At 32.4% G+C, this 26,570-nt stretch overlaps 1 protein-coding gene across 1 annotated transcript; it reads right to left on the minus strand.

The window, feature by feature from the left end:
* Positions 1-26,323, minus strand: LOC140443179 (uncharacterized). Its single transcript, XM_072534276.1, has 7 exons — positions 26,148-26,323; positions 25,337-26,067; positions 18,083-18,858; positions 10,956-11,270; positions 5,677-5,931; positions 2,063-2,257; positions 1-166 (listed from the first exon to the last, which is right to left on the minus strand). Exons 1-7 carry the CDS (start codon positions 26,246-26,248, stop codon positions 95-97), a joined length of 2,445 nt encoding a protein of 814 aa, XP_072390377.1. The 5' UTR covers positions 26,249-26,323; the 3' UTR covers positions 1-94.
* Between the last annotated feature and the right edge of the window lie 247 nt (positions 26,324-26,570).

The following is a 26,570-nucleotide window of genomic DNA, read 5'->3' on the forward strand; positions in this document are numbered from 1 at the left end:
TTAAAAATTTTGAACTTAAATATTTACATCATTATAAAATGATAAAAATGCTATAATATTTACAACTCTTATGTACATCTCTAAAATATGATAACTATAGATACCTTAAAATATATTGTGGGATCACTATGGATGAAAACTTACATGACATTGTCCCCATAATCACCTAAAAAAAAAATAATCTTTAATAAACGTCCCCAATAACTATAGCACAATAAATGCACATTAGTACAGCAGTACAAATACATTGTTTTTCTATAACTGAAAACACTGATACTAACGACACTATACACCACTGTAAGTGCTTTTACAAACTTAAATGTGGCGACTGCCCAAAAACTTACATCGGTCAAACTGGTAGAAGTATTAATAAACGTATAGCAGAACATAAAAGGGCTTTAAATAATAGAAAAACAGATTATACGTACGCACTTCACCTTATAGAACAAAATCATTCTTTTAATGATGAATTTCAAATTCTTCACATCCAAAATAAAGGCCTTAAGCTATCTTAAGATAATCTGTCTTAAGAGAGTCTATGGAAATCAACAAAATAAAAAATACAGGCATAATTCTGAATGGCCAACTTGAGACAAACAGTTCTCCCCTCCTCAGCCTATTCAATTAAAGACTATAAAGTATAAAAACATACCAAAAATAGATCACTTGAGAATAGTATAGTGATAAGAATTTAAAACAAATTTTGTGGAATAAATTTTTGAAAGTGTTATTGTTATATAAAATCAATTTCTAGTACAGGTCGAATCCGTCACATGGTTTTTCGTTCTTAAAGGACGTGGTCTAGAATTATCTGTTTCCAATGTTTCATCATGGGAGTGTATAATTCTAGATAAATTGTCGAAGTTGTCATTCTAACAAACTGTCATATAAAACATGATAGATACTGACTGTGTAAATAACTGGTGATTATTTTCCTTTCTTTAATTTAGCCATATGAATTTCTTCATTAAATCTGTTTTACATCTTCCGTATCTCCCATTTTATCTCAGGGTACACAACATCAAACTAAAGTTCAATAAGAACAATATATTTGATTAAAATAAATAATATTGAATACTTTCCTAGTCTCCCTGTACTTTTTACCGACCAAAGGTTTAAAATTTGTAACATTTGTCAAGCACATGTAACAATTGTTAATATTTATAGGTTATTGTGATCAAATTATCATATTCATCTAGTGTGCTGGTTAGTATTAATATTTACCGATAATTATTAAGTCTCTAATTAACCACAATAACCGGAATATATAAATAGTGATCTAAGTTCAATTTTTTTTGAGAAACTCAACATTACGTTTTCTGAATATCCTTCACCCCCTACTTTGGCCAACATACCCATATAAACGGAAAAGTTCAGAGTAATCCCTCTGTGAGTGGTCAACGTGTATAATTTTAAGTCGTAGAGAACAAGAAGTCTTTGGTATAAATGATCATGGACATACAGAGACCTGCATTTACCTGGGAACTGTAAAAACTATAGCTAAGACTGAGACGGAGGAATACAAAAGGAAAATAGAACGACAGACACAATTCCTACATTAAAAATGTGTCAAGACGGGCCAAATTCATATTTATACGACAATTTTAAGACATTATATGCAAGTGAAACATATTCTCAATCTACCATAGCCATAACAAGTAAATATATTAGAAAGGAAAAATTTGAGAACAATTCTTGGGGGTATTAAAGCATAGATATATGAAAGAACAATCAATGCCACGATACCGACCATATATAGCGAGCCCAAGATAGCCCAAATTACCCAAAGCAGTAAGAACAAGATGAATAAGACTTCTACTAAGGATGAATAAGGAAAGAGTACCAAAGATATAGATAAACCCAGAGATGAAAGATAAAAGGAGAGTAGCCCACAAAGTGAAAGATGATAGATAAAGCGAAAAAAGACTTTAAACTGAAAATTGTTAAAAATGAAAGAATAAAAAATTCGGACCGCAAAAATAAATGGCACTTTTTGGGCCAAAATGTCTACGTCAGCGTTTTATTAGCTATAAAATAAAAATTTACTTAAAAAAAGTCATACCTGATTTGATAGTACTTCCATTGAAATTATTATACCTCCAGGACCTTCCAGAGTGCCTATATGAGAATTATTTTCTAAGTTGAACACATAAACCTTTCCATTATAACAACTGGCAAATAAACATCTTCCGACGATTTTCATACATCGTATACCTTTGGAATTAGTAGCACTGTAGGTATGCAAGAGTTTTCCGTTCTAAAAAGAAGATCAAAAAAGTAAATTATTTGAGTGGTCGACATAATTATGTCTTTTTCTTTTGTTGGTTCATAAAATATATTAAGTAACGTCATATTTCCATATTTCAACTTTGTCTCTTTGAATGTCGGAAAGAATTCCTTATTTTTCTCTGTACCAATTGTAGCGTTTTAAATTTGTTAATATTTAATATCTATATAATAATATAAATTCTGTTTTAAGTTTTGTAGTACACCCCTGAGTTGTTTATTTGCGTTTGTCTCTTATAAAGGAATTTTAAAACGATCAATATATTATGGCATTTTAAGTTGAGATTCTAAATATTAAGTTTTGTATTCAGTTGTTTCAAAATATAGATGTGTTTGTCTCAGTTACATTGTCAGGAAAAAATACATGTTATTTCGACGAATTTAAAAAAGTTGTTTTGATTCAAGGCTAAATCCCCAGTTTGTTAAGAAATTTTGTTGTGGGAACGAGGTCAGGAGGGTAGATTGTTTGTTTAGGTTCATAGACCAAAACTAGCTGTGAGACGCGAGGGGAATTTATTTTGGTTGAATTTGTAAAATCTAACAAAGGGAGTCAAGCAAGAGATTTGAGACTAGATAGATGTTTGAACGATTTTGAATTGCGAGTCGATTCAACTTTTTTGTGTTATGTCTTAAGACCGGTTAAGATGATAATACTCTTTGCATAATGGCAGTTTAGAACAGAGTAATCATCATAAGATTTGTGCAGTACACCGGAACTGAAGAAACTTTTGAAAATTATTATATAGGATGTCCCCGTCGTCAGCTTGCTTCCTCCACCGAACCTAATTTTACATCTCCTGATTGTTCGTCCCTGAGTATGGAAATGGTTGCTTTGTCGCTGTTGGAGAATATGTCCAGATAGATGTTCCATAGATGTTTAACAAGTTTTTTTAAAGTTAAGTGCGAAACAGTGAAATCAAGTAACATTTAACATATTAATTTTAAAGTAAAGACAGACATTTTTTTGCTAAAAGTAATAATTGCTTTCATTAAAATTTAAAAGGATTTGTAATAATTAATAAATTGTAAATTTTATGGTTTAACTCAGCTGTCAAATTAATATTTTTTTTTTTTAATGTTACCATATGGCAGCTAACTTTATTATTTTCGATATTTATTTGTTTTGTTTGTTTTAAAAAAAGGTTAATATCTGTGCGGGAACATTAGTAAGTTTTTGTAGTATCTCCAACCCCTAGAGTTTGTAAACGGACACATGTAAGTTTTTTTATTCTGTATTTTGCACTATTTATATAGTATTTTTTTGTACAATCTGTATTTTGATAACTGTTTGTTTGAGACAAAAATAAACGTTTGATTTGTTTCTCTGATCCATTTTTTTATTTATTTTAGAAAAATCTCCTAACCTGTTTGTGTTTCTTTATTTTAGAAAGGAGGAAACTTTCTTTCCTCCAGCAGGAAGTTTTCTCGAAGCGGCGTCCCATTTAAATAGCTAGAGGTATTTCTTCTTGTCTTTATTTGCCCATTTGTCCAGGAGATTTATGTAAGTATCCCTTTGTTTCATATTCTGGTAGTTGCCCCAATCCTGACCCCCTTGTCGTTTACTTATCCACGACCCCAGCTCTCCTAACAAACCCTGAGTGCCGTTCGCACCAGTAACGATTGTTTTGCTTGCCCTATATTCACCCCCATAGTTCCTGTCCCTAATTTTCTACCCCCATAATCTTACCCTAAGGTAGGCAATATTTATCGTTACACAATATACGAGCCCCTTCCCATATCAGTTGGCCCACTTATGGAATTTGCAGTTTAAGTCGATTACCATGAACAAATTATACTCTGCATGTTTTTATATGTTCCCATATTAATTAATATGCCATTTTTATTAATATTTATTAAAAACATTACCCTTATGATATTTTATTTATTTTCAACAATAAAAAAATTCACTAAACCCTGGTTATGCATTCACTTATGTCAACATACGTTGATTTTTTCATAATTACGTTAAATCCAGAGGTAGCTATAGAAAAATGACATCAAAACAATAATATGGTCAGTTAATGTCAAATGTATTTTGTTGTATTTTAAAGCTTTTTACCGTTTGTGGATTGAACAATGGGTCAAGGTAAAGTTATCGATGGGAAAATTTGTTCAATCAATATTAGATTTTTTAATTCTGGAAAATCCAATTCGGAAATCGCGAATATGTTGCAATTGTCACGCTATAGTGTAAGAAATATAGTCAGAAGATACAAATCTGCAGGTTCGGTCGTCACAAAACCTAGACATGTACGAAAAAGTAAAATAACATATTATATGGAGTTAAGCGTTTTATGGAGTGACGTTATTGGAAGACACGTTCCTAGATCAACATGTCACTGAGAGGCCCATAAATTAGGATTTGGTACTTACAAAGTAAGTTTTATTGTTGAAAAAATTTGTACGAATTGTTTTTAATAAATTTCATTTTATTTTAGGCTAAGGAAAATCTACTTTTAACATTATAACAAAAGAAAAATAAAGTAAGATGGTCAAAAGAGCACAAAGATTGGACTCAGTTGCAATGGGATCCAATACAATGGAGTGATGAGTCCAGATTTAAAGTGTGTGAGACAGTAGGAGTCGCGTCATTCGCAGGAAAAATGAAGCAGAAGAGGATCATATACAGCAGACATGCAGTAATCACATACAGGAGCACACTTCGAAGCCTAAATCTCTGTATCTTTTACTGCATCGAGCATCCAGGCCACACACCTATATAAAAGAACAGTTAAAAATAAGCAGAGAAAACTGACTACTGCGGTATATTGGTAGAGCTTTTTATTAGTAGTAGGAACACGCACTGAATTGAGAAAGCTTAATATTTATTTGTATAATAATTTCAAGTTATAAGTTATGAACAGAAAGAAACTAGAGATATTCATTGATTTTAAATTGGCGTACGAATAAAAAAACTGCAACAACATATTGAAACGAATGGAATCTCTAGATATACAAAGAAAATTAAATATAACCTATTAAAAATAAAAATTAGTAACTTAAGTACGAAGATTAAATACAAAAGCAAACTTTCAGGTACCTTTGGAACCAAACAAGTATATTCTGTTTCTACCACCCTTTTTGAGTAGTGTCTAGAATTATTACTAAGGGAGGCTAAATTAACGAGTGTTAACTACAAGGACAAAGGCCCATCAGGTATTGGATAACGCTGATGATATTGCAATTTTATCATCTGTAGGCAATCTGTTGCAATAGGTCTGGAGATATATTAAGAGGCTGTTTAGTCTATGAACTGTTGGGAGCGGGATGAATAGCTACCAATTAATTGCAGAAGAAAAAAAAAGAAATAAAAAACAGGAATTGTATACAAAATTCTTCCAATAACAAATTGGAAAAACCATTTTAATTAGGTATTTTTAATATACTTACGTGAAAATCGAAAACTAAAATGTTATGAGAAGTGGTGCCGCAAAACACCAAATTTCTTTCCATAATCATAGAATATACTGTGGGGGCTATTATGTTCTCCATAGTTCGCAAATGAAGGCCGCTCATGGCATCTCTTATTACGACTGCAGAATTGCGGGATCCTACGAGTAGAACCATTCTAGCTCCTTCTTGGGTGGCCCATAACGCAAATACCGGATAACCGTCAAATATTTCTTCATATTCCAAAGTGTTTTTCTAAAAATAAATAACAAATAAGAAAACAAGTAGTTGCGTCGTTTATTGTAAAAGAGACTCATATGGGATTAAGTCACAATAAATTGTAATGATTTATTGATGATAACATTTTATAATTGATTGTTTGACGTTTCGATTCCCACTCCAGAAATTGTTTTTAAAAAAGGTTATTTTAAAACCAAATCAACCAACCAAATGTTGTTAGGCTATTATATTATACGCCAGGGAAAGATCGTTTATACACAGAATAATATTTAATTTTGCTGAATCTCAAAATGCATTTAAAGCAGTGATGGATTCGACCGTTACTTGATGGAAATTCATTTTATATTACAATAAATAATTAAGAATGAATCTATTAAATCTTATCTGGAAGAGTTAACAAACGACAGCAGCACAGAGTATTCGCTTTGGAAAGCTACAAAAAGAATTAAAAGGCCAATATTACATTCTCCTCCAATAAAACTGGAAGACGGTAGTTGGGCCAGAAATAATCAGCAGAAGGCAGAGAGATTTGCCACTCATCTAGAGAACACATTTAAGTTGCAAGATGACCAAGACGATGACCAGGATTGGACTGAACCAAAGCAAATAGATGAGAATATCAAGCCAACTTCCCCAAAAGAAGTAGCTGAGTTAATTAAAGAACAAATCGACCCAAATAAAGCACCAGGTTATGACTTCATTACCGGAAGACTGCTAAAAAATCTACCAAGAAAAGCTATCGTAAAATTAACAAATTTGATAAATGCTGCCTTTAGACTACAATATGTTCCAGATTTATGGAAGATAGCTGAGGTGATCATGATACCAAAGCCTTGGAAACCCCCCAATGAGGTGACATCATATAGACCAATATCACTCCTACCTGTGATGTCCAAGGTGTTTGAAAAACTCCTCCTGCGAAGAATCCTACCAATAATTGAAGAAAAAAAAAATAATTCCAGATCATCAATTTGGATTTAGAAATAAGCATTCGACAATTGACCAGGTGCATAGAATAACTGCTATAATTGAAAGATCATTAGAGAAAAGAAAAGTCTGTTCTGCAACCTTCCTAGATGTGGCACAGGCGTTTGATAAAGTCTGGCATAAGGGTTTGATACATAAACTTAAATCATTCATGCCTAAACAATATTCAAATATATTACAATCATATCTAGCGAACAGACATTTTAGAGTTAAACAAGAAGATGCATACACTGATCTCAAGGATATTGAAGCAGGTGTTCCACAAGGGAGTGTATTGGGTCCAGTCCTATATCTAATATACACGTGTGATATACCTGAACTAGAAGACGACACCATAGTTACCTTCGCAGATGACACTGCTGTCTTAGCGGTAAGTGACATCGTCGAAGAAGCTACAGAAAAACTACAAAATTCAATAAATAAAATCCATGAATGGACCAAAAAATGGAAAATTAAACTGAATGAGAATAAATTAGTCCATATAAATTTTACCAATAAGAGAATTAATAATATTCCTATTAGAATAAATGATGTCCAAGTGCCTATTGCAACATCAGCAAAGTACTTGGGGATCACTCTTGATGCGAAACTTCGCTGGAAAGCTCACGTGAAGAAGAAAAGAGAAGAACTAGGCACCCGCTACAAGAAAATGTATTGGTTAATGGGAAGACATTCCTCTCTATCCATAAATAATAAACTCCTAATCTATAAACAAATACTGAGACCAGTATGGACCTATGGCTGCCAACTCTGGGGCTGTGCCAAGCCTAGTAACATCAAAGTAATCCAGATATTCCAGAATAAAGTACTGAGGAACATCGTAGATGCGCCTTGGTACGTTAGGAACAACGACCTTCACCGGGACCTCAAGATGGAAGACGTCAATCAGATAATCAAGAAATTTGCAGGGAGCCATGAACAACGACTCCATCATCATGTAAACGTCGAGGCTATCCAGCTCCTCGACAATACGAACCTAGAAAGAAGGCTCAAAAGAACAAAGCCTTTTGAACTGGTATAATGAGTGAGTGAAAAGCAGAGTAAAGTGTTGTGCGAGTATGCATGCTAAATTTAATGCTAGTTATTAGAAATAATAGGAAAGATACTAGTGAGTAGACACCTAATTTTAAGATTTCATTAGTAATTTAAGTTAGAAACAAATTGATAATTGGTCTTACTGACCAGATTTTAATGTAAGTACACTTCTGTGTCTTTAGTAAAAAAAAAAAATATTACAATAAAGCACTGAAAACTTGTTATTATATTCTATTTTATCCATAGCAAAGTAGTGTTGCTATGGATAAAGCCTGTGTCTGCCTTTGTAAATGCTATGTTGTTTTCTATTGATTTATTTTATTTCAATTAAAAATAAATCGATAGAAAACAACATAGTGTTTACAAAAGCAGACAAAAGTAACACTATTATTTCTACAGATAAACTAGAGTACAATAACAAAACAATTGAATTTTTAAATAATCAAAATACTCAAACGGTAAACAAATATCCGACAGAAAAATATCAAAAACAAATTTAACTAGCGTTGATCAATTTTTATCGCATATTAATTCACTCCACAGTCATATTCAATTTACAATAGAAGCAAAACAAAATCAATCCATTAATTTTTTAGATTTAAAAATCATCGACTTAAAAATAAACATCAGTTCTTCGTATTTCATAAACCTACCCATACTGATACGACTATACACAATTCATCATCCCATCCTACACAACATAAATCGGCAGCCTACCATAGCATGTTACATAGATTAATAGAAATTCCGATGTCAAAATACAACTTGGTACAACTGGGTACAACGAACAAACAGTTAATAAAATTTTAAATCAAAAACTACACAAGAAAGCCCTGAAATTAATATTTCCATCAACAGAGAAAAACCCAGTACCTTCTGCTCGATTACATATACAGGCAAAATAACAACAAAATTAGCCAAACACATAAAAAAGAAAGGAATAACATCAGCTTTTAGAACAAACAACAACTTGGGCAAATATATTAAAAACAACAAGAGCGTACACAGTAGTGTATACAAACTTAAATGCGGCAACTGCCCAAAAACTTACATCGGTCAAACTGGTAGAAATTTTAATAAACGAATAGCAGAACATAAAAGGGCTTTCAATAATAGGAAAATAGATTGTACATACGCACTTCACCTTATAGATCTTCATTATTCTTTTATTAACGAATTTCAAATTCTTCACATCCAAAATAAAGGCTAAAGCTATCTTCATTAAAATCTATGGAAATTAACAAATTAAAAAATACAAACATAATTCTGAATGGCCAACTTGAGACAAACAGTTCTCTCCTCCTCAACCTATTTCGTTAAAGACTATAAACTGTAAATACATCCAAAAATAGATTACTTGAGAAAGGCACTCTGCCGAAACAGCTGTAGTGATAAAATATTATAATACATTTTGTGGAAGTTTTGAAAACAAAGTTTTCAGTGCTTTATTGCAAGCAGTTATAAAATATTTTTTTATTTTTTTTTTCAATTTCTTTGTTAATTTGTCCAATTAAAAAAAGACATGTGGAACTCTGTAATGTGATAATAACAAAGGTTGCGAAACTTTTGTCATCTTTTCCAGGATTTTCTGGAAAAAGATTGTAAATACATATATGGAAAAAAATTAATACAAATCATGTTCTGGTATATTTACATTTTATATGACCGTGAAAGAGTGTCAGAATAAACAGTACATGTTGCATTATTTTCAATAAATAATAAAATTCACTTATTATCGTACCCCCCACAACCCCTCGAATTGAATAAGACCGGGCGCCTTCAACAGTGGCCAAACTGTCAGAATATAATAAATCTGCGTAAATGAGAAGAAACAGCATAAAATGGGATTAGATGAAGAGAATTACTCCAAAAAAGAAAAATATGATTTGAGATGAATAAATCAAACGGAAGACGGAGAAAAGGAGGGACAAGAGAGATTAAAAAAAATGCAGGATTAAAACGAGAAATAAAGAATTTAAGCAATAGATTAGAGAAATTGGAGAATGAAAGATTTAAAAATAATCAGTAATAACTGATAAAATGATACTAAAAGATGAGGGGACTAAATTCTTCCAACATAAGTTGAAAGTAAAGGGAAAAATTACACATTTAAGAATAATAGGACCACAAAAAGAAATAATATAAATGGATGGCTTAAAAAAAACTAATAATCCTCAAAATAAATATCGTTTGAGACATGGCCGTCGTTAATTATCAGGCCATAACATTGAAATTTGGCAACAGTGAATAGAAGGTCTTTGAAAATATCTGTTTGTGTTTGGTGTTTGTTTATATATGTAGTCTGCTGATGGTGTGTTAAAAACTTTTCCGAGAAAAAGACCTACTCTTAGAGAAAGTGCTGTTCCAAAAAGATTTCCAGGACTTCCAAAATATTTGACAAAGCAAGAAAATAGTGTTAAAAGGAAGTTTCATGAAAACGAGAGAATTAATTAGACAGCAACAACAACAACAAGATCAATGACTTCAAACTGATGTGATAGCGTATTTTTGTAGTTTCAGTTAAAATTTTAAATGTAAAATCAGGTATTACCTGGTGAAATGGAAATGGCATTTTTCACTTACCTTTTCTTTTAAAATATTTTTATTATATCAAATTTATAATAAGTGTATTTTGTGTACTAATGACTGTATCTGTTATCTAAGTAGAATGAATAATATGTTGTGTTAATTTAATCAAATATAACTCTTTAAAAGTGTATTCTTCCCGCTATTATATCTATAAATAGGCCCTCTATTATCAGGTCGATAGTGTTGTCCCATCTAATATTACAGCCTGAAAAATAGAGACGGCCATGGTTGAGAGAAATTAAGAATCAACACATTTATTAGGTCTTCCGAACTTTGACAGTTGATAGCGGCCATAATGTTGAAGATACATATATCAAACTGGCTGTCATTTATTCAGTCTGTTTTGCCAAATCACCATGCCAAACCAAACTTCATCATTATTGATAATTTTGTTTTGGTATACTTTTAAATTCCCTATCACAACTAACCTTGATGGAGTATCGTGCAATCGTACTCCTCGAACACCCCAGAAACAAGTATCCCCAGTTCTCGTCTATACACTGGATGCTGTCATCTATCTGAATATCACAGAGAAGGGAGGTACTATAAAAGTTATACACTTTTAAGGAAGATCCATAATAACCTATAAACAAATACGGTTTTCCATGGGCGTCTTTTGTGTAGTGTATACAAGTGATCGGAACTGTGGTAACTTCTAAAATATTTGAACATTTACTGTCTTTTAGGTTAAAAAAGAACACTTTTCCGCTCTCTGATCCAGCTACCAGTTTATCCTCACACACCTAAAAAAATACGAAAAATGTTAATATTTAGATGGTATCTATAGTTCGATCAAGAAATAATAGTCGATGGGATGGAGTCGGATGTTTGGGAAGTTTTGATATAAAACAGACAAGATGTATGTCCCAAATTTCAAGACTCTATAAGAATTACGTAGAAAATCTTAAAAATTTTTCTTAGAATTGTCGAAAATTTATAGATGACAGTAGAATGTGAACCTGAACAATTTGATTTTCTCTAGAGATACCAATATATTAAAAACGATTTACGAACATATCAAAAACTGTAAATATAAATTGTAGCTTTAAAACTAACCCTTACATTTAAGTAAATATTGTATTATATTATAGCAGGAAAAAAAATTAAAAAAAAAAAATAAAAAATAAAAAAAAAATAATAAAAAATATATATACATAAATAAAAATAAAAAAAAAAAATATATATATATATACAAAAAAATAAAAAAAAATATTAAAGAATTAAAAAATAAAAAGGAAGATGTAAACCTCCGAGATGTTGAATCGGGTTAGTTCTTAGCGCAGGAAAAAAAAATAATTGTAATTTATTAAAAATTGTACGTTAAATTGTACGGATGATTGTATGTTTATTTCTCTGATTGTAAAAAAATTCCTCTGATTGTAAAAATTGTTTGTCTTTAAATTTGTCTGGCTAATTGGGTCGGTCAAGGCCATTAAATTATAATATAAAAAAAAATAGTAGAATGTGCTCAAAGTGTGGAGTAACTAATTGTTTTACATTTTGAGTTTTTTTACTTAAAACATACATTTGTGGTCAGTTTATTTAAAATTTGCACTAATAAGTATTGACATTATCACATAATAGTGTTACTTTTGATTTTGGTTAATTTTTAATCATAAAACAAGACGATTAATCTTGGATTGGAATTTTTAAATCTAAAGATCTTTGTATTGAAAAAATCTCGTCCATTACTGTTCTATTATGAGAATACAACACTTACTCAGAGAGAGATAGCACGAAAACGTGGTGTATCCCAGTCGTCAGTGAGAAGATTAAGTCAAAAACTCAAAGAGAACCAACTACCCCAAGGGCGCAACAAATTTTTAAAAATTTAGCTGTAACACACAGAAGGGCCACCTACAGAGAATTAAAAAATAAGTTGGAAGAAGCAGGATGCTCAGTATCGGTGGCCAACGTACGCCGAAATTTGTATGGCATGAGCTTCAAATTCAAATGTCGCAGGCATATTAAGAAGCCAAAACTAACACCACAAATGCTCAAAAAACGCTTTGCTTGGGCCAAGATCCATAAAGACTGGTCTATTGATGATTGGCGTAAGGTAAGTTATTACAAATCATTTTATTTTCGCACTTTATAATTGTTATTCACATTCACAGGTTTGCTTCAGCGATGAAGCCACATTTCAAATTATGGATGGCAAGGCCCAGTTAATCCGAAGACGAATACGTGTGTAATTATTATGATTAAACATCCCACCTCAGTAATGATATGGTCGGTGATTAGTGGCAAAGGTATGGGACGTTTGTATGTCGTAGAAGGAACCATGCGACAAGACCAATATAAAAGGGTTTTGCAGACAAGATTGGTTCCACGAGTGAATAAATGGTTTGATAACAGCCATTAGGTATTTATGCAGGATGGAGCACCTTCCCATCCGGTTAAAAATATTACAAATTTTTTGTTAGAACAAGAAATTCCGCTCTTAGCGTAGCCCGGCAACTCACCAGACATGAACCCCATCGAAAATGTCTGGGAGTGTCTAAAAAGAGAGTTAGCCAAGGAAATAATTACCAACAAGGTTCAGTTGATATAAAGAATCATTTTTCATTGTAATCACATCGAAAATCGAAAAGAAATCGCAGAAAAATGCATAAACAGCATGCCTAAGAGAGTGGCTGCACTGCTTAAAGCCAAGGGTGGCTTAACAAAATATTATTATAGTAAAATATTGTAATAACTTATGTTGTTTTTATTTAATAAATATGCAAAAAGGTTACTACTATCATTTGTGTTATGTTTCTTATATTAGAAAGAAATTGAGCAGGGACTGTAGGATATGAACAGAAGAAGAAAAGTCACAAATTCAATAGTATTCTTCTTTAAATCAAGAGCATCCTATTTACCACATTTTAAGACTAGGACTTTACTTCAAGAAAAAAAAAGCAAAAGAATATGAACAGAAGAAAAGTCAAAAATTCAATAGTATTCTTCTTTGGATCAAGAGGAACTTATTTATCAAATTTGAAGACTCTAGAACTTTTGAATTAAGAAAAAAGTAAAGGCACACGAATATCAACAAAAGAAAAAAGCACCAAATTCAATAGACGCTCCAGAGCGTCCAGATTATGCATATATTTTATCTCCTAATATCCTTTCTCCAGACGTTACAACCCTTCGCCAAAGGTTTAGTTTCTTATAAATTTGTTACTCCCAATTTTTCTATTATATTTTTCAACTTATCCTTAGTCTACCTCTTCTTATTTTGACTGTCCATTTAGCTTATATCATTTTAGCTTCTTCACTTCTTGCGTTAACGATCTGAAATTCTGATATCCAGACCGATGAAGAATATTCTCGAAGAAGCTGACTTGAAGAATAAATAGAGAAACGAAAGGAAGGTAGCTGCTACAAAAAGAAAAATGTTTGGCAAAGAGGCCAAAAATCAACCCATGTTGATAAGATTAAATTTCAAGAAAGTGAAACGGAGGAATCGGAATAGCCCAAAGAACATCTGCCTAATTTGTGGAGAATTCGGGAAGGACAGAAATATGTGGTATCAATGTGCTTCTTGTTTGGGTTGGGCCCAAAGCCCTTTAACTGCGAAAGAAAGCTCGAGGGACTATACAGAGTATTTCATTAAGAATTGTCAATATAGTAACTGGAGAAACCTTAGCACAAAATACGAAGAGCCCAGTGTTTTAACACCATCCAATATTTTTTGTTCAAACTTGACAAACGGTTAACACATGTTAGGATACTTTAACTAGTGTTAAAAGATTCCGCTGTTACCAGCGGCGTGCTGTACGGATAGATACTTCCTTTTTCCCCTCACAATCTACGCCATTGTCGTAATAATCATTTCAGCGTGTTTTTTTATTCTTCGTTATTTTTTACTTAAATATCACCCTATGGTATAATTTCACTATTTGAGAGAGTGAGTCATCGTTTAAAGGCCCAGAAATGCGGAAAGCTGTTTGGAAATCCAGTGACGTACACTTACTTTTATTTTAACGTTAATTATATTTTATTTTTCAAATATTAATGTTCGAAATAGGCCACAATATATTTATTTACAAGTTTTTACTGACGTTTCGATCTCTATATCCAAAGACCGCTTTCAAAGATATAAATGATAGTTATATTTATTTTATTTGTTTATTATTATATATTTTTATAATCTTATATTGTTTTTTTTTTCTATCTTTAAAAACGGAATAGAGATCGAAACGTCAATGTATTAAACATGTAAATAGATATATTGTGGCTTATGTCCAACCTTCTCCCTAAAAATACAGAATGCCATAAACAAGCAGCTATAGAAAAATAAATATATCTGTCATTTGTATGTTTGAAAACGGTCTCTTTATAGAGATCGAAACGTCCGTAAATTAAACATTTGAATAAATATATTGTGGCTTATTCCCAACATCATTTCTAAAATTACAGAACGACAAGCGAAAAGCCATAGAAAATAAATAGTACTATCATTTGTATAATTGAAAACGGTCTCTGGATATAGAGATCGAAACGTCAATAAATAAACATATGAATAAATATTTTGTGGCTCATTCCCTACATTCCTCTAAAAATACAGAATGCCACAAACAAAAAGCTATAAAAAAGAAGTAATTTTGTAGAAAGTTTACTGATACCAACCGGCTGTCGCGGAAGTTACGCTAAAACGTCTTTTGACGTGACCCGTCCTTAAAGAGTTACACAATGAAATTTTTTTAAAACTTCTTGTGGCGCGATACTTTTTTTAAATGGGTGTTCGCCAAGAGCCATATTGTCTTATTAAATAAAATGAACAAAACACTTAAACAGTATAAAACAAAACAAAATAAAATCCTATAAAACAAAATAAAATTCTATAAAAACAAAATAAAAATAATGTTTGATGTGTTTAAACACAAACACTATACACACTTACTATGTTCTTCTCGTTTTTTTTTTTGTTTTTGGTTTTTTTTATGCTGATGTTCTTATTAAACTATTAGAACATATTATTCGCTGTCTAAACCTGAAGATGCAGTGCTGCTATCGCTGTCATTATCTTCACCACCTGGTGTAATTATAATTGGCTCTAGTAAAACTTTGATATGAGTGTCAAGTTCCCACATACGATGTTCTTCTTTAATTATGTGGCCTATACATTTAGCCCATTTCTCTGGAGTTACATGGAGGATTGCTTGAATCAAAAGTTTCTTAATTTCGTTTAATTTGAACGTTTTGTTATTGCGTGCTACTTCTCCTTTCACTTGCTCCCAGATAAGTTCAATGGGATTAAGTTCGCAATGATAAGGTGGTAGACGCAGAACTTTGACACCATAATCTTTTGCAGTTTCATCTACAGCATATTTAAGATATTCAATTTTCCTTAACCGTGCAATGTCAAGGAGCTAAATTTTGAGCATTGATTCTTCGTATGCAATCCCCTTTTCTGTAAGCCATTGTTGAATCCTCCCTTTCAATTTCTTTAATAATCACCTGTTTTTTTCGACTCAAATTGAAGAAAACCATCATCAAGAAACCCTGTATCACTTCCTATATGGGTGACGATTAAACGCCGTCCCTTTCCTGATGGAGCTTTTAATCCTGTATATCAGCCTTCTATAAATGCTTCGCGTTTACTTTTGACATTTAAATCTTGCCAAACTTTTCCAACTGTATGACCTTTTCCAACCTTGGTTAATCCAGGTTTCATCCAAATAACATATTTTGCGTCCAGTGCTGCGAATTTTGCGTATTTCTTCTAAATATTTTCTTCTCCGCACAATAATTTTATTTTTTTCTAATAGCATACTTTTTCTGTTGAGTTTTACATATCGAAAGTTCATTTCACGCATGGTCCTGGTTAAGACTCTACGAGATATCTTGGGTAAGGAGTCATCGTTTTCGAGCTCTTGAGAAATATTTTTCAGTGTTGGAATTTCACTCCGAAAATAAAATGAATGAATTTTTCGACGTATAATATTCCTTGTCTCGTCATCCAAAACAATGCTTTTCCTACCTCTAGTTTTACCTTTTTCTTGCTTTTTATTTTCCGATGTATTTTTAAGTACACGATAAATATAGCTAACGGATACTTTTGTTAAACTGCTACAAATGTCGACCGCTTGGCTAACATTTAATTCCATTTTTCTGCCGACAATTCCTTCATAAACGTTTCGTATTATTACCTTCTCTTCGGACGTTAACATTTTCCGTCTCTTTTGCGGCATTTCATTTTTGGAATCAACATCAGAATTTTGCAGTCTTCTCTTGGAACAACTCGGTTTTTCGTCCAAATCCAATAAAACTCAAACCAAATAATCACAGAATATAACTAAAAATTTACTATAAAACGACAAACTATAACACTCGTATTATCAATAACACGTTTTATCAATAACACAAACTTATCGCATAAAATACCCTACCCTCAGAAACGCCAATGTAAATAACCTATTGTTGATGGGCACTCGCTCGACAAAAACTAGTCTTACGGCTTTCTGTGGATCTGAATTGAAACGGAATTCCGTCGCTAATTCCAAAGTTGCCAAACGATTGAAAAATATTGTTTTAAAATATCGATTTTTATTTTATAAATTTAAATATGTAACGAAACGGAACATATAAATAAAATTTATTTCATTACAATTTTGTGCTTAATTTTTACTATTGAAAAAATCAGGTTTTTTTGTATTTTTATGACGGTAATAATCGCTGCATGGAAGAATACAGGTTTTGTATGACCATAATTACTACTTGTGAACAAGAATTGGCTACATTGTACGACAACTTCTGGTCAAGTCTACTATAGAGAAGCACAAATAAATATACTACTTTATATATTCTGTAATTTCTTATGAGGAAACGCAAATTGCAATCGAGAAAACAGGCAGTTTTCGAGGGCCGCTGTGTACATTTAAATTTGAGGATATTCCGCGTTTAAACTATGATATCACTCTTCTAAATTGAGGGTTTCTACTTTAGTTTTCAAGTTATTTGCATTTAAAGGTAATGTTTAAAATACATAATCTTATTTTTTGCCTATTTCACATGAGTGTCTTTAATAATTTAACCAAGTTGCTGATAAATTTTGTTAATTCTTATCATTAATTTTCATGAATCTTTAATAGTCATTAATAATTAGGCTGATGCCATTAATTTGTGTTGCAACTGTCAGACCGATAATTGGAATTGAAAAGCGAAGATTGCTTACGGCATATAGATAGGCGTTTGAGATGGAATTATGTATAATTCCGCGTGCTTTTAATCTTCTACTAATTTATGTTGTGTTGAATAAATCCTCAGTTTAAATACTGCGTAAAATTACCCACATAGACGGGTAATTTTGCGCACCAACCAAAAAAATTCAATTGATAATTTCAGAATGTGTATTTACCGTTTGACTCTATGTGTCTTATATACGTCTAGGATTAACTTTCGTGAGTTAACTCTATTAATTTGAATAGTTTTAATAACTTAATGAACAACAATAAAGAAAAATTAGTAGAAATACTACAATTCCCGTATCGTCCCTTAAATCAAAGTTCTTAACATGTTGTTCAACTTATTTCCTTGAGTTATACGTAAATAGATTTAAACTTACCTTTAATACCAACATCTTTTCGGAAATACTTCCAAAATCTAGAAGACTCTGCTCTTCTGATTTCTGGCAAGAGTTTGAAGTTCTTTTAGAAAAAAACTGTTCACCGGTCTGTTGTAGAGTGTCAGCTACTTTTTTACGTTTCTGCTTCCCTGGTTCTTCTAACGATGAGGAGTCCATATTTCTTGCTGTATCTGTAGATTTTACTTTTTTATTTACCAATCGCCCATTAAGCTTCTTCGCAATTTTCGTAGGATATAATTTTGTAAATAAACTTTGCCGGTATTCAGTTAACTTGGCAACGTATTTATCTACTATTAGCATTCTTCTTGTAGCAGCAGCGAAGGTTTTCGGCGGTTTTCTAAATCTGTTTTTAATAAATTTGTCGATTGTAAGCATTTGCGTCTGTGTTGAAGCGTTACACGTTTTTCGTAATAAATTAGTACCGGCTTGTACAACATCTTGACCAGCAATATTTTGAACATTTTGAATATTTTGGGATGTTTCAAGTAACATTTGATCATGATGAAATGATTCTTGTACTTCAGGAAAAACTTGGTAAGGTACATTATTCGAGATGGTTTCTGTTCTTATTTCGGCATTTTCAATGTCAGATTGACCTTTGAATACATTAACTATTTCTGCGTTAGGTTCACCGTTTATTACTTTATTGTCCACTATTTCCTCATTATCAGACTCAATACTGATTACTTCACTGGGTTCCATATTTTCGTCTTCTATTTTAACAACAACGTCGTCTATGGGCGGCGGTTGCACTTCTAAATACATAAATAATGATTAGACTTTCAAATACAGTTCAATAAAACATATTAGAATTATCCATATCTTATCAGTTTGATAATTAATCCGATCAAGCACACTTCCTAAAGTTATTAATGCAGTTGTTTGAGTAAATCACTGCACAATATTCGTTTCATTATTTTCACAAAAATGTATTAGGATGCACAACTAAGTTTCGGTGGCAACAATCTTTTTACAAGTGAACTATTGTAAAATATGTGTAGATAAGTATAAATTTCTAGTCAATACCTTTAGGAAAATCGAATTACTATTTGTATTAAATTTATCATAAATGTTATATCTGTTATTTTTCTCGTAGAGTCTAATAAAGTAAGTGAGTGTTTATTTTGTAAATTTATTATTTTGTGTGTATCTTTGTTTATGGAATTATTTTGTATTTTTTATGCAGAAGCTCTAAAGGAGAGCTCCTTGCTTTCTTCTCGTTTATGTAGGTATACAATCATAACCCTGCTCTAATTTTACAAAGATATATAATTGGTCATTTTTTTTTCTATTATACATTCATATTATAGACTGTTTTCTTTAGTGGTTAGGTTTTGTTAGTGTAGTTTTTTTTTTAATTAATTTCCTTATAGTTTGGCAAATTTTTTATTTATTTATTTATTTTGCAATTTTTTTATTTTGTCATCTTTTTTAATATAATTTAGGATATTAAACTTGGACACAATTTGACGCTGAGGGGTCGATCACAGCATTTAGACAAGACAGGTGGACCTCTGATAGACTTGGGGTTTTAAACATAGGGAAAAAACATAGGTTATAACCTTAAACTAATACAGTTAATAATAATACAATAATTATACACAGATTTTTCCAAAGCATTTGATCGTGTAGATCACCAAATTCTTTTGGGCAAATTAATTAATGTAGGCTTTCATGCCAAGTTTGCTGAAAGGATTAAAACTCTACATCTGGTAGAAGTCAAAGACTCAAGATAGTTTGTCATCTGTCTGACAGTATCTCAGTAACATCTGGAGTTGCTCAAGAAGGCCACACTTCTCCACTTCTTTTTAATATCTTCCTTAACGATATCACTTCCTGCTTCCTAAATAGCAAATGTCTAATGTTGGCGGATGACTTGAAATTTTGGAATGTTATAGATAGCTTAAAAGATCAGGCCTTGTTGCAAGATGACTTAGACAGACTACAAAAGTGGTGCAATCTGAACAAATTCCACTTAGATGTAAAAAAATGTTGTTTTATAAGTTTTTCTCGTAAAGTCAAGGAGAAAGGCACTGTTCAGTTTTTGAGTATTGAAAAAAGAAAATCGATGACCTTACCACTTTCCACCTATACAAAATGTATTACCTAGAGATTATCTTTTACGATTGAATTTTGTTCAGTGGATGATAATTAAAAAAACAGAATCGTAATTTTATTTAAAAAAATTATTTTTACTGACTAGGCTACCTTTACATGTAGAGAAGTATTTAACTGGAAATCAGTTACAGTTGGAATATTGAGAATCTCCATCTATTTTGAGAATCAGATTTTCAACATTAATTTAAGATTAATGTATGGTGCAGCATATTTGGAGATAGTTTGATGGGCCCTTATGAATTACCAGCAAATTTGAAAGGTAACTCGTATTTAGAGTTACTACAAACTACACTTTATGACGATCTAGAAGAATTGCCACTTAATCAAAGAAGAGATATGTGGTTCATGCAGGATGGAGCTCCGTCTCATTGTTCTTTAATAGTACGGAACTATCTAGATTAGCAATTTCCTAATCATTGGATTGGCAGAAGTAGTGAAGTTCCGTGGCCGCCTAGAACACCCGAATATAATCCCTTAGCTTTTTATTTCTGGGGGCATATGAAATCTCTGATCTAGCCTAGTGAGTCTAAATACTCACAAGAATTAAATAATCATCAGGTATTATGGCAGCCAATAGTAAATTCCGCAAATTTTATTGCCAACTAGACATAAAATTTCATTTGCGTAATAAAATCAATCATATTACCCAAAAACACCGACAGAATTAATACATTAATCAAAATAACTGTGTCGCTTCATTTTTAACTTCAAATGTCTCGAAAAATAATGACTTTATTGTTAGGAATGAAGAGTATCTACTTTATTTTCATAAAAAGTATTGGAAAATCGAAAAATTGTGCTAAAATACCAATTCTGCCAGTGGCATAGAATTTGGGAAGGGTCAACCTTTCACTTTTCCTGTCAATACAGTACCTACACTTTCTGCCAAGTATGCTGTCTCCTCTCTTTCTCTTCCTTGTGTTTTATGGTCACAAAACCAATTATCAAGTCAAAGATTCTTTTGTTTTCAATTGCTTTATTCATTAGTTCATGTGGCTCGCCTAGAGGTGACCCCAGGCCCAGCTGCAGCAAGGTTCGCACCACATTGTATGCAGGGCATACGAATACCACATGATGCGCGTCATCCACCACTCCACGCCCTCGTCCAGGCAGCCTTGTCTGTTTCTCTTGACCATTGGTCCTGCCAGATCTCTAAACTCCTTTTTCTTTCTTGTTTTCCTGAACCTAAAGCTCCATTGATCCTTTGGTGCATCCGAACCCTTTCATTAGCCAGGATATGCACTGGTACGGCACCGGCCACTACGTGTAAGGCAATGGTTGATACGGTTCAGTACGCGCTGCATACCCTGATCAATGGTTTCCTCTGTGTCCTAAGAAGCATGTCTTTATATTTTGCTTTGTTGAGGACCTCATGCCACACTGGGGTCCCATATAGTAAGATGGACATAAATGACTGTACGATAACTGATCTTTTGTGTGAACCGCGGCCTCGTATATTCGGCATTATCTTATTAAGGGTTGAGGTCTTCTCTTCCGCCTTCCGACATGCTTCTTGTATGTGGTGTCTGAATGCCATTTTGTCGTCTAGTATGATTCCCAAGTATTTTACGGTCTTCTGGGGTCTTAGGTCGGAGCCTCTGAACCGAAAGTTTAAGTTTTTTCTATCCCGTGGTCCCCTCAAGATGATAACTTCTGTTTTTTCTACTGCAAGTTTTAGGTCATTTCTCTCTATCCATCTCGCAGTTTTTTCTATTGCTTCATTTACTTTGTTTATGATACACCAAATCATATCTTCTATAAGTGGGGCTAGGTCGTCTGCATATGCAATAGCCCTTACTCCTTGTGTTTTGTTTACTTCTAGTACCCCGTTGTATAAAATATTCCATAGTGTGGGACCCAGGACTGACCCTTGGGGTACTCAGTCATTTTCATCTTATGTTTCTTCGATATGCATACGCTTCTTTGCGATAAGAAGTCCCTTATTATATTCCCAGTTCGCTAAATTGAAGGCGTTTTTAATGTCCAATAAAACAAGTACCACCCATTTCTTTTTGCTTGTTTTCACCGCGTTTCTTATCCAGATCGCGGCGTCGACTGCTGATCAACCTTTTCTGAATCCATATTGTTGGTTGGATAGAGCTCTCTTATCTGACAACACGCCTTCCAGCCTCTTCTTGACAAGATTCTCATAGAACTTGCTGAGGCAGTCCAGAAGGCATATTGGCCTATAAGAGGATGCTGAATCGGGGGTTTCCCAGGCTTTAGGAGCAAAATCAAATTTGCTTCCTTTAGTTCCCTGGCAAACTCTTGCTTCTGCAGTAGATCATTATATATTTTTCTGATCAAACCTGGTTTCTCTGTTGTTGCTATCTTCAGTGCCTCTGGTGGCAGTTCATCGGGGCCGGGAGCTTTCCCCGTCTTGATTTCTTGACCAGCGGTCTTTATTTCTTCTTCTGTGAATTCCTCCGCCACCGCAGGGAAGACCTTCAAAAAGGTTTGTTCCTCCTTGGTGGGAAAGAGGAGCTCCGCCGTTTCTCGCCGCTGGTCCTCGTCTAAATTGTATCGGGCAATCATCTTTAGTGACTTCATTGTTATTTTATATGCGTCGCCGAATATGTCGTCTTCTAAAGAATTTATTAGGTTCTGCCACCTTTCTTTTTTTCTTTTTTTATTGAGTTTCTTTTTTACTGCTTTGTATACTTCTTTGAGCTCGTAGGCGCCCTGGCTTCTTGTAAAATTTATTATGTTTATTTAACATAATTTAGTAGGATATACAGTACCTACACTTTCTGTCAAGTATGACAAGGACATGACAAATAGTTTTAAAGTACTGGGTACAAATAGTTTTTAAATAAAATACCCTGTAACTCAGTAAGGAGCTACATTTTATTTAAGTGATATATATATATATATATATATATATATATATATATATATATATATATATATATGTATATATATATATATATATATATATATATATATATATATATGTATATATATATATATATATATATATATATATTTAATTTAGACTATTTAGCCTACAAATTGAAAAAAAGTCATTGAGGAGCCTATGTGTGTTTCATCTTTTTCTTCATCATTTCAGGATTTAAGCATTTCTTCCTCTTTTGCCATCAGACTTTGCTTAATCTTTTCAAAGGACATCCTACATTTCTTTCAATTTTCACGAATTTAATCCAAATCACTTAAGACACAATATTGCTTCTTTATGAGATATCAGTTGTTAACCTTTCCATCAATGTTATTTCCAGTATAGCTATTGTTCCATATATACAAATATTCCTTATAAAAAGTCCTAATTTGTATGGATCTCATGATCAAGCATTTAAGTTTTCAAATAAATTGTAAAATATGCATAAGATAACTAACCACTGTCTTTATATTGACAATATACAATTGAGCTAACTTGTCATGATAATCTCGTTTTAGACTTTTTGCCTCTTCAAGGTGTAGTTTCTCCATGTGAGAAATGGAATTGAGATCCACTAAGCATCCTGTTGTACTTCACCGTGTTGTGTTGTTCAGTGGGGTACCAAATCTACAACCAAATCACAAGCTTCTTGTGGAACAAACGATTCCTTTCAGAATTTTTGAACCTTTTTTAGTAAATGTGTGGAGGTTAGCTATGACTACAATCTCTCCTAGAATAGATATTGTTATGCAATGAGATTGGGAAACAGCAGAAAAAAAATCCTAACTAGTTCTTACTCCTTTCTTATTGAGCACTCATCACAGAATCTCTTGAGGAATCCTATTATATCATCATCATCATCAGTGGTGCTACAGCTCTAGTTGAGCCTTGACCTTCCCCAGTCTATTTCGCCAGTCGTTTCTGTTCATCGCCAACCGTTGCCAATTTGCCACGCCGATTTTCCTTGCGTCCTCGTCCACACCGTCCCTCCATCTCAGTCGTGGTCTGCCTCTACTCCTATTTCCCACTGGGACCGATAATAGAGTTCGTCTGGGTGGGTAATTTTCATTTGCTCTTGACACATGTCCAGCCCATCTAAGCCTACCTATTTTTTTTGAAGGATATTACATCTCTAACCCTATTATATGCTTTGTTAATATCAATGAATGCCATAATATGAGATTGTTTTGGTGTTTTGTTTAGTGATGGGTGTTTGTTTCTTTATTACTATAGTTTTTCATCGGATGGAAATTTGTTTTTTAATGAAAATATTGTTACTGGTAGATCTGCATTTTAAAAATGTTTTACTCTTCTCCCTATAATGGCCTCTGTAATATTTTTTAATGTATTGTTAATAATTTTGAAGAATATTTTATAAATTTCATTTAATAGACTGGTACCTCTATAGTTTTAGCAATTACTTATTACCAAAAAGTCAGCTTGTTTTAACACATGAGTGCCATACCAGACCAACATAGCCTCAACATTTATAAAACAAATTATTTAACAGCTAAACATCTTATTTTATGTTTTGTGGAAAATACACCTGAGAATTTTCTCTTGTTATCAAACTGAAACCAGTTACAGAACATATTTAAGACATAAAATAAAATAATATGTGGCAATTTAGCAATAATTTTCAGTTTAATACTTAAACTTGAAACACCTTTTGCCTGTTGTTTTTAAGTACACATGTTTTAATTTGTTTCTTTTTTCAGTAGCATCAATTACTTGATTTTAATACTAATGAAATTATTGCAACTCTTTTTAAAGAAGATTTTCATACTTTCATTCTGAGTGTCACTAACTAGCAATTAGTTACTAAAGTAAATGAAATATTTTCACAGTAAGCTTAAGAATTTTAGAAAATATTTCTGCCCCCTTGACTAAACTGATTGTTTGATGGTATTTAACAGTGTAAGTATCTATGTCATTAGATTTACTTTGGATAAATAGTTGTTTTTTTAAATCTCTAGGTATACTTAATTCTTCAGAATTATTAAACATGCTTTTTCCTTCTATCTTTTAATATAAAAGATGCTTTGCATTTTTTAACATTATTAAAAATTATGTTTTACTATTTTTTCCTTTAAATATATTTTACTAATATTAGTTGCACCAAGTGCTAGATGTGACAATGCTAACATAGATTTTTTAACTAACAAGAGACTGTACTACAGCTGTTATTAACATATACTTGATATTTTTCTATGACTCACCTACAAATTTAGTGTTAGACACATTATCTTCTTCATCTGAAGCATTAAAAGTGTTCTGCAATGCTTCAAGAACCTCATGTGGCAGATCTTCAATCTTAATTCCCATATCTGGCATAATAGAATTGATCCATTCTGTTGATTCTGTTACATTAGGAGTTTTCATCTGTACATTCCTTAAAGCTCTTGATATTTCAAGCCTCTTCTGTTTAAGAATTTGATGAATGGCTTCATCATACACAGATGTACTAGTACTTATCAAAGTTTTCTTTCTTCGATCATTGAGATTACTTAAATGGTTCATGATTTTATAATGAATTTCGTCCACATTATAGCTGACAGCTTTTTGATTTATATTATCACTTGTGTCAATTGTATCAGTGGTTTGTTTGTATACGTTTTCACTCAACTGTATATTGGAAGCTTTGGACAATGTTGATTCAACTACACAAAGACTTTTAGTTCTTCTTCTTTCATTGGATATTTTTGAGTTTTGATTAATTGAAGCTTCCATGGGCATGTTTGCATCATTTTTAAGTGGAATAATGTTTTCGTCTGGACTTAATAAGTGACGCATTATTATGGCACTAGTCTTTTGTATTTTCTGAGACATGTATTCTTCACTACCCTCCATGGGAGATGCAGGCCTTGACTTTCTTTTCCATTTATATTTAGTTTTGGGCACTTTTTCTTGTCGGTAATAATGTTTTTTAAACGTATAATCATCTTCTGGCCTATAACAAAGTAATCAATAATAATAAAAAGACGGTGTTAAAAATAATTATAATAAAAGGTCCTAATAATAATACCCTACCGAAATCTTCCGTTGTAGGGATAAAAATACCGGCGCTTGTAGGGAGAATGATTCCTTAACGGTCTTTTGGTAAAATTTTGACTTGTACTATTAGTTTCCATTTCAATTATAAATGTTTTATTGTTTAAATTTTAAATGATAAATATTTTCGTTTAGCATTATGTCACATGTCAACAGAGTAGTTGGAGTTTAGTTTCTTCTTCTTGTCTGAGTATGTACTATGTCTCAAACCAGTAGCGTTGCGCGCTAGCTGTCTTACTTTATCTTTGATACATCGCAACTCTAATTTTCGAGCTTTTTCCTCAAGAAAACATATCATCATACTAAGAAAAAAATAGCTTTAATTTTATATAAAAAACATACATATACGTCATTAGCAGCGTATTTTATTTAAAAAATAAATAAACGAAATGCCCCTTTTTG

Source organism: Diabrotica undecimpunctata, chromosome 6 (genome assembly GCF_040954645.1).
Source record: "Diabrotica undecimpunctata isolate CICGRU chromosome 6, icDiaUnde3, whole genome shotgun sequence".
NCBI lineage: Eukaryota > Metazoa > Arthropoda > Insecta > Coleoptera > Chrysomelidae > Diabrotica > Diabrotica undecimpunctata.